The 10431-nt window shown below is 28.7% G+C and overlaps 2 protein-coding genes across 6 annotated transcripts in view; one reads left to right on the top strand and one right to left on the bottom strand.

Moving 5' to 3' along the window:
* Window positions 1-1073: 1073 nt before the first annotated feature.
* LOC100159254 (RNA-binding protein NOB1-like) lies at window positions 1074-2231 on the top strand. The gene is given in 1 exon segment (NM_001161920.2): window positions 1074-2231. A coding segment is annotated over 1 exon segment (1038 nt). The 5' UTR covers window positions 1074-1157; the 3' UTR covers window positions 2196-2231.
* Window positions 2232-2409: 178 nt separating this feature from the next.
* LOC100161297 (serine/threonine-protein kinase Tao) overlaps window positions 2410-10431 on the bottom strand; it is a 25005-nt gene continuing 16983 nt past the window's right edge. For all 5 annotated transcript variants that reach the window (XM_008188627.3, XM_029486701.1, XM_029486700.1 and 2 more), the window contains 7 exons: window positions 10085-10266; window positions 9876-10026; window positions 7070-7309; window positions 4233-4445; window positions 3973-4155; window positions 3134-3252; window positions 2410-3073 (listed from right to left, as the gene is read on the bottom strand). In XM_008188627.3, coding sequence (XP_008186849.1) covers window positions 2962-3073; window positions 3134-3252; window positions 3973-4155; window positions 4233-4445; window positions 7070-7309; window positions 9876-10026; window positions 10085-10266 — 1200 coding nt within the window. In that variant the 3' untranslated portion in view covers window positions 2410-2961. The remainder of the gene's footprint in view (window positions 3074-3133; window positions 3253-3972; window positions 4156-4232; window positions 4446-7069; window positions 7310-9875; window positions 10027-10084; window positions 10267-10431) is intronic.

The following is a 10431-nucleotide window of genomic DNA, read 5'->3' as shown; positions in this document are numbered from 1 at the left end:
TCCATAGGCGTGCGCAGACCTCTGAGTCAGGTATGGCTAGATTCAATCTGATCACCCACCCTCTTGTCATTGTCACACAAGAAAACAATTATAGACATTTTCACTACAAACTTTTAAGTGACCCTTTTGTTGGTGACTGGAAAATGTAAACAATCAGTTTTCATTATTTCGCACATACAAAATTCATTAATATTGATTTAAAATTTTAACCAAATATAATCTGATAAAACAATTTATTCAAAAAACTTTCAAAGTATAATATATAATATTAAAAATTGTCAATTAACATTAACATTTATTTATTATTATAAATTATTCAAGGTAAATCGACTTTAGGGCTATTAGCTTATGAGACAAAAATATTTAAAGTTTAGATGAGCGGAGTAGTGGACATAAATTTCACGGGGTAACCACTCTACTCCGCTCATCTAAACTTTAAATACTTATAACGCATAAGCTACTCACATTAAATTCGATTTTTATGTATCGAAAAATATTCTGCTTTGGAATATTAAATTAAAACTCTATGTTGTCATTAAAAAATTTAAAAATTGGAAGGATAAAAAATATTTAAAAATATAATTTTTTAATAACAAAGTTGTTTTGTAAACAACTTGAAACTATGTAAAAAAATATTTTCAAAAACAATTACGCTTTTTGAAATGGTGAGTGTTCAATTTTCAATGATTCACCCTGTATAGTCTCTCGGGTACACACAAACGTTTAAAAACTAAAAGAGCTATACCTCCTTTTAGTCATATCTTCGTGAGGTACCAACCCATCCACGTATAAAAAAATCTCAGGTGGGGCCAAAGCCCAATCGGCCCTACCCGTGCGCACGCTTATGCGCCTATCAATCTTATGCTCTCGGTTTAAAATATTTAATACCAAACTTGCTAATATTATGTTGCATTGGCGCCCGTAACGTGATGAAAAGCAACCGAACGCACAGAGTTTCTTATCACTACTGATCCACAAAATATTCCGTGTACAAAATAAATAAATAAAACACCCATCACAGTTATCAGTTATTCAGTAATTACGTCTTATCTTTGGTTGTTAATCATTGAACTGAATATTTACATTTTACGCTCGTCGCCGTCTGTTGATTGTTACTTCTCTCAATCTCACGTGTCGCGTGTAATGAAATTGCGAAAATGTCTAAAATTCAACACTTGATCGTGGACACTGCCGGTTTCATCAACAAAGCGCCACTCCAAGACTTCGGTTTGAACATCCACACTATTCAAGAAGTGGTGAACGAAGTGACGAATAAACGTCAAAAAACGGATTTATCAGTATTGCCTTACACTCTCAACATTAGAACCGTGTTCCCCGAACACATTCAGTTTGTTGTGGATTTTTCAAAAAAGACCGGTGACTATCCGAATCTGTCTGTTACCGATATTAAAGTAATAGCTTTGGCTTATCAGATACACAAAGAACATTTTGGTGTAGACGATTTGAAGACCGAACCGATTTCTAAATCGGTCGTGTTTGAAAAACCCGAGGTTAATGACAACACTGTTGGGTTTTATGACCCGGACCGTTTGAGCGAAGATGTGTCAAACTTGGAGATCGACGATGGGTGGATTACGGAGGATAATATAAAAGATATAAATAAAAATAATGGAGACGATCTCACCGAACAAGAAGCCAAAGTCGGTTGCATTACCACTGATTATGCTGTACAAAATGTGCTCAAACAAATAGGCCTCTCTATTATTGCTTTAGATGGCCGTGTGATTAAAGAAGTACGGACTTATATAAGACGCTGTTATGGATGCTTTACGCTGACATCCAATATGACTAGAATGTTTTGCCCGAAATGTGGTAACAAAAGCTTAAAACGAGTAGCTGTGTATTTGGATGAAAATGGAAAACAATGTGTGTACATTAACGGTAAAAGACCATTAAGTTTTAAAGGTAAAAAGTACTCATTACCTAAACCACAAGGTGGTAAACACGCAGTCAACCCAAGACTTGTAGAAGATCAACCAATGCCACATCAACGACCAACTAGGTTGGCTAAATCCAAAACCAACGCTTTGGACCCAGACTATACAGCTAAATTGTCTCCTTTCGTTACGAAGGATGTTTATTCTAAATCCGCGATGCTTGGTTTCAAAGGTTCAGTGCAAAAACAATGGATGAAAAGGAATCCTAATGAATCCAATAAGAAATGTAAGAAATAAATAATGTATTTGTAATAAAAACACTGAATGATTACATTAATTGAATTTTTTTTTTAATTTCCAAATTTTACTATATAATAAAATTGTTCCAATTATTTACTTTATATTGGTTTTATAATCGATCTTGTAAAAACTGAAAGCAAATTAGATATATAGTATAAAGTTATATAGTCTATAAGCTGGTTTATCTTAGAATAACAAAATAAGCAGGTCATCAGAATCATTGTATAATTTATTATGTTCTTTAAAAGCAATGTAAACTTTTAATTTAAAAAATCAAATTATCCACAAGAACAAAAAAAATCAAATACATTCAACACATACATTTAAATATTTTCAACTTACTATAATAGATATATGTACATAATAAAAATGTTACAGTAGTAATAATAATAATAATAATAATAATAATAATATATATATATATATAAAGTAAATCATTTTGTTCACATTTTTCGTTATTTAATTACAAAAGGAAATAGTGTCTACAAAATGTATAATGGGATTACAGTAGGCAATTATAATAATTATAGAAATAAAATGTTATGGTATTATACAATGCTATTATTATTAATTTGTTTTCAAGAAAAAAATATGTTAATTTCAATCCGTTAATTAAGCTTTCTAATACTGAATAAAATAAAAATATTTAAGTAGAATCAAATTTAAATAAGAAATTTGTCTACTATCTGATATGTGTAAATATTTAAAAGCTGTTAGAAAGGGTAGATAGTAAAATTATTTACAGATATAGAAACATGTGGGGCTATAGATTTCCGTCATGAAATGAGTTAGTACTGTTGCTACGCGCTAGGCTAAGCACACTGCCAGACAAACTATCCTGTTCAAGACTCGATGCTTCGGCAATTGCTAAGGCACTAAAATAATTCCATTATAATTAATAATAATAAATTAAACAATACAAAATAAATACCAACCTAAAACCCAAACGGGCTGACTCTTCATCAAACTGTTCTAGTTCTCTCTCTTGTTTTTCACGGAGAAGACGAATACGTTCCCCACGCTCTTGTAGAAATTGTTTCGTTTCCATTTCCATCTGGAATTTCATATTGATAAAACATATTAACAAAGCATCATTACTACTATGACTAGGTATGATCACATTTTTTTACTGGTACGCACATTCCTTTTCAGACCCAGTCTATTACTCAATTCTCTGCTTCTCATTCACACTAGATTATATTTTGAAAATTAATTGAATTTAATTTAAAGTTATTATTTTTGAGTATTTGAATTTTTTGTTTTTATGAGTTATGAGTTTATGACTTAAGTTAGGTAGAACTGTGATGGTATCATGTAATATTCACATATTATAAAATATTGGAGCCAACATTATTATGACCAATAAAATAACGAGAACTACAGCAGACGTGTTGCATTAGAATGGACAAGAACACGTACCAATGTGACCATACTTTTCTATTTAGTCACGATTAGTACAATAATAGTATATATTTAATACAGGTTTTATATAAAATAAGAATATTTTTATTAAAAAATGTATTATTTCAATAAATTGCATCAAACAGTAGAAATATTTTACTTAAGAATCAGATAAGTATCAAACTGCATTAAAAACATCAAAATTAATTGCGCTAATTAGTATATTTTTAAATAAAAATAAACTTTCTTTCTATTATTTGTTAATTAACTTTTTTTTATAAATTCAATGTTTTATATTTATAAGCAATGGTAACTTTTGATTTGAGAATCTTAAATTGAAATTTGAAATTATTTTAATAACTATGCACAGCACCTTTTGCTCTAGTAATGATCTTCGAACTGAGATACGATCCTCTAATTCTTTTTTCTCACGATTTCTTTGAGCATCTGCTTGCATCTTATTCTTTGATTGATATGCAATTAATATTTCAAGTTCATATCTTAAACGTTCTTTAAGCACATGGCACTCAACTTCTTGTGATTCGTCGAGTCGTATCTAAAAAGTATTAATGTACTATGAATATAATTTAAATTTCAAAAAGTATTATAAATTATAATAATTCATTAACTTACAGATTGTTTTTGTAACATTTCAGAAATACTTTGTTCATATTGTTCTCCGAGCAATGCTAATTTTCTTCGTTGTTCTTCTTTTAATTTTTTAATCACAGTTTTTTGTTCTTCTTTGGTTGTAGTTGCCAGTACTTGGGCTTTTAATACTTTGTACTGTCGTGTTTGAGTTTTACACGTTTCTCTAAACTGTTTTCTAATTTGCATTTCTTTATGCTAAAACATACACACAATTATTTATTTATTTTGTTCTTTCAAGACTGTTATCAATTCATATCTAGCAACAAAGTTATATAATCAACAATTTAATTTAGTGTTAAGATAGTTTGATAGATTTAAGTTCATTGTTCACAGATTAAAATTAGGTGCAAAACGAATATGACTAGCTCCGTTTATTGGAAAATTTGGTTTAGCAGCATAGGCGCAACTAGAGGCTAAACACTGGGGGTGCTAAAATTATGTAGACAACACTCCCATTATGTAGACTCTCACACCCACAAATAACATACTTCAATTTTATTAATGCTAGAGTCTATAACAGTGTTTCTGCCTGTTCTCAACCTTTTTACTGTGACGACCCCCTTTTGAATTTCAATTTTTTAGCGACCTCAACATATATTTTTTTTAAATACTATTAATAATCAATACGAAAATTACTGTGCATTGTACACAACATAAAATATAATACTTTATATAAATATATAACATATAATATTATAATTATTTTTAATCAACAAAATGTATACCAAATATTTACAGATACATATAATACATACAATTTTAATTCATACCCGACCCTAAATAATAAGTTGGCGACCCCCCAGGTTGAGAAACACTGGTCTATAACCATTCCTAAATACACCGTAAACACATAAGGACACTAATATTTAAGTAAATCAACAGTAATATACTTGATAAATACATAAGATTTATTATATTATTTAGGTGATAAAAATAGTAACCTGGAAGTATAAACGGATAAAAAATATGGTGATGTGGGTACCGCTTTGCTGTACAGTAGTCGTTGAGCATGTCATTGTAATGGATGTGTTATATTTGAATTCAATTTGAAAAATTTTCTCATGGCTATAAATAGTTCATAAAGAGTCAAAAGTGTTTGAAGAATTTACGATGCATAGAAAATGCTAATATAAATATTTGGTGAACATTTCAAGAGTCTACAGTTATTCATTTTGGAAATACAACCAAATCTAAAAAATCAAATAATGGGAATTCAATTTACCGCTGAATATCGAATATTGTAACAATTATAAAAAATTAAAGTTCGGTTTAAGTATACATTTTTTTATAGGTAGAAAAACTTATGAAACCTTTTATTGCTTGCTTAGCTATGAAAAGAAAATCTGGTGCTAGTGTAGCGTGCAATCTACCGCTTACGTGTGGTCTACCTGTGATCTATTCATTGGCCATACGTTGAAATGTATAATACGATAAAGATAATATTGATCACTTTATCGTTTTTGCCAAAACATACTATCTACTTCTTTATCGGTAATTTATCATTAACGATGTTAACGTTATATTTCGTCTCCACAACTTTAAAACAATTTTGACTGTATACTATTGATAAAAAATCTTTTATGAATTTCTAACTGAAAAATAATTTGAAAAATTTGAAATATTTCTCAGTTATAAATAGCTCAAAAAGAGTCAAAATTGTGTTAAAATTTTAATTTAAACATTTGGCAAAAATTTCTAGTATCTTATTTGTTATTAAATTACAATTGATAGATGAAAATTGAAAATTGAATGTTGCACACATTTTAGATTCAAACACTTATAAAAAATGTATGTTACTTTCTAGTAAACTTTTTTTTTTGTTTAAGGAAGGACCAATTGTGAGGAGTCTTCTATCAATATTTATAATGTTAGCTATGAAAAGAAAAACTTTTATACATTTTTAACTGAAACATTTTTTGAAAATTTTCGAAATTTTGATGAATTCTAAATTCTAATATTTGATTACCTATAATCATTACAAACAATAATTTGTGTTTCTGCTAAAAACAAAGAAATAAAAAAAAATCTTATGTAAAGCTAAAAAAACTATTTTTTTCATATTATGATTCTTCAATTTTTGGTGTTTTTGAACTGGGGGTGCTAAATTAAAATTTGGGGGTGCTGAAACACCCCCAAGCACCACCCTAGTTGCGCCTATGTTCAGCAGTTTAAATTTTGTGGAGTTAACTTTATTTAAGTGATTTGACCTTAAAGTTAAGAACATTATCTGTATTTTGAAAATTATGTTTTTATGCAAGTCACAAGTATGTAATTTTTTTTAAAATCTGTGATAACACAGATAATATTCTTAATCCTTACCTTTAAGTTTGATAAGAGGTAAATTCACTTTATTGTTAAAGCCAGCGGTTGGGATTAACATGCTAATTGTAGCGATGCTACAGTAGCACTCTATTTTATTGTAATTAACATAGTGTTGCAACAATAAACCTAATGTAGAGAAATATACTATAACGCGCTAGACATTTAAGCAAGGATAATCATTATTTTATCGCTACCTACAGCTATTTGGCGATAATTAAAATTTTAGGCTAACCATTCTATAGAAGCTACGAACTACCAAATTTTTATAAGAAAATGTATAGAAAATGTGGCGATAGCAAACTACATTTTTGGGAAGAGTAGTTGTAGCGTCAGCGCATTATATAAACCAGTCGCATCCTGACCACTGGTTAAAGCTAATTAAACAAAATTAGAACGGGGAAAAACAAATTTTTATGTCGTACATTTGTGATACAGAAACAATACAATCTCTTAAATTTAGCAATTTCATTTTCTTGAACCATATATATTAAACTTACTTTGAGACTTTTAGGTTGTTGCCGTAGCTGCATTGCATGTCTCTTCCGTAAATCACGATGGGAACGAGCACAATAATCATGTTGGTGCTGTAATTCAGTTTCATGTTGTCTGGTTACTTGATCAGCGCGTAAAGCATGAACAGCTCTTTGTTGTCTTGTTTCAAGGTTTCTAGTATCTTCATGATGTCTTAATAACATAGAATGAGCAGTTTCCAACTGTTGTTGTCTTTTCCCAAGTTCCTATAAACATTAAACAACATTAGCCAAATAACTAAATAAAATTGTTATTAATGATTAACTGGTAGCCAACCTTATCAAATTCATGATTAAAATTATTTTTGCTATATTATGCGATATTGCCAATTGATGTAACATATAATAATATAAACTTTATTACTTTTTTTATTGTACTTACTGAGTATTGAATAATTGTTGATTCCCTAACTCAAATGAATAATCATTGATTATAACTTGTAAGTTATAAAATAATAATATGGAAGATTGCTCTGTATTTATTTTTCTTGTAATTTTAAATATTTGAATAGATTTCACATTTATTCTCTACACTGTACTTAATTGATTGTTATTTCTAAAATTTAAGATTTTTGAGGTTCGCTTGATTTTTATTAGATATATCTCATTAAGTCCATGATTATGCAGCCATTGCTGATCTACTTGGGTTAAATTTACTCTTTTAATAGACTTAGTTTTTAAAAAAGTCAAAAATTAGTTAAAATTTTTTTTTTGTATAGGATTATGACAATACATTCCATTCTGTGTATATTACGTTTTGTTATCATATTCATACACTCATTATACAATTAATGGTTCTTTTTTGTTGAGTTTGGTACCTAAAAACTGGTGGCAGCTTTTACTACTGTATTCATTATACTAACCCAACCCACTTTAATGTTTATTTATATCTTATATAAAAATATTTATTCATAAAATAGGTAGGTAATAATAACAATTATATCTATTTTATCTGTGCTACAACAAATAACAGTCTTTGTTTCAGAGGACGTCACACTGGATGTGGTCTCTGTCTTACAAATGTTTAACATAGCAAAAACTACTTTGCGCGGGAGAACTTCTGTATTTATAGTAGTATAAATGTATAACCAAAATTTTACAACACGTAGAGAAGAACTTTATCTACGTTGTAGTGTTTTCATTTTTTTTGATAGCAGTAACTAATAATTAAATGAAGAAAACAAAAAAATATAGTGATCAAACTGATAACTTTAAATGTATTTTTGTTATCCAAACAATAATGCGGACGTGATGTCCTTCTTGAGATCCATCATTTGTTTAAAAAAAACTTATTACTTAACCTTCAGTAGGTCGCGCGGGGTAAAAATTTCTCTTGATTAAACATAATGTATTTTTCTTTCACAATGTTTATTTTAAATTTAATATTTTGGTAAGAATATAAAAAAAAAGAATACAAAATGTAATAAATACTTTTTATTTTACATTTGTTTAATTTTTTCTTATTAGACAAATAAATGATATATTATTTTAAACTAATTAAAAAATTACTAACATTATTTTTATAATATACTAGCTGATTCCGTGCACTTTGTTGCCGGCAACCAATAATTATTATAATAATAGCTTCAAAACCCAAGGCAACCATTTTTAAACAAAATTTTCTATCGGAAATCTCAAAATCCTAGTTTGAGCACTAACTGAGGTTGGTCCTCTTCTTTTTTAAGTTAGCCTATCTTCTGTCCAGATGTCTAATCTATCTATATATATAAAAATATCTGATCCCGTGCCCTACGTTGTCCATTAAAATTGCTACTCTATATGAATAATATGTTTTACATATTACCATGGCAACCATTTATATACAAAAAATTGTATTGGACTTAACGTTTTTATAATATATAATCGGTTGCCATGGTAATATGGACACACACACAGACGGAATTCTCAAAATAATATATAAATGGTTGTCATGGTAATATAGACACACAGACATATTATATACATTAGTTTTTATATATATAGATAACATATAAATAGATGCTAGATTAAAACCCACCACACTTATACCAACCTAAATAATATTAAAACATAGTTTAAAATTAGTGGGGTAATAAATTGCCCCGAGCGACCTATTGAAGGTTAAGTTATCATTTCCAAATGACTCATTTTTTAAAATAAAATGCTATCCACTATCGAGACTTAACTGTATACTCAATAGAATTTGATTATTTATAACATTTCTAGTATTAAAAATGCAAGTATTAATATTATATTTGACTGATGTAAAATTGTTAATATATATTTTAATTTACAAATATTTATTTTCAAGATTTGTAGAATATGTGAGTCCATGCAAAAATATAATGTAATATTTTTACTATGTGGTGGTGGGTAGTGATTGGAATGGTGTCACAAATATAAATAATGGAAAAAACAACAAAGCATTTAAAAATGAATGGCTAAGCTCCACGCGCGTAAAGAGCATAACCGATCATGCAGCCAAAATAACTTCCTCCATCACACCACTGCTCGCCGTTTTAACTTTTGTACTTAGGTTGATCCAACTATAAACAGTGAAGCGCATGTAATACTCAAACAATACAACTCACTTTACCGCGCTGTATAACGGCCAACAGATTTTTGGACCACCAATCAGAAATCCAGATTCAAGAAACAAACACAAAATCGTCCACCACCTGGTTATGCTCATAATGCACGTGGAGTATTGATTGTTAATTTATTGTCATAAATTAACTGATAACTTATATCCATCATTAAATTCACTGAACATGAAAATAATTAAAATACATACTTCTCTTAATAATCCTTGTTCATACAAATGGTATTGATTTAGCCTTTTTCTACGAAATTTCCTAATTTCAAGTTCCAAATAATCTTTTTGACCTCGAATAAGTCTGTGTTCTTCTTGAGCTTCCATTTGTTTAAGGTTTTCTTTTTGAGATCTGTAAAGAAGAATTAATTTTAAAATATACAACTTTTTTATAATATATGAATACTAACTGTAAAGCAGCATCTTTTTGTCGCTTAGGTGTGGATTCATCCAATAATAACTCACGTTTCCATCGCTCTTTATTGGTTTTATAATCTTTTTTTCTTTGAGTATCAAATGCTTTTCTGTCTGCTTCTTGTCTGTTGGTTATTTCTTTCATTATTTTCTTTTCAGCTGCGACATTCTGTTTCATCTACGTTGAAAAAAATATAAAACATTCCTTTATTAAAAAAAGTTATGTACTAGTATTATATGCCTTAGAATCATCTTTGGTTGTATCATATTTTTTAACTTTTTTAGACATAATATTATAGTTAACTAATATCTAAAAATTATTAATTTATACATTTAAATATTT

Source organism: Acyrthosiphon pisum, chromosome A1, assembly GCF_005508785.2.
Source record: "Acyrthosiphon pisum isolate AL4f chromosome A1, pea_aphid_22Mar2018_4r6ur, whole genome shotgun sequence".
Classification (NCBI taxonomy): Eukaryota; Metazoa; Arthropoda; class Insecta; order Hemiptera; family Aphididae; genus Acyrthosiphon; species Acyrthosiphon pisum.
Note: the sequence above shows the minus strand (reverse complement) of the source record. Positions and strands in the feature narration are given on the sequence as shown.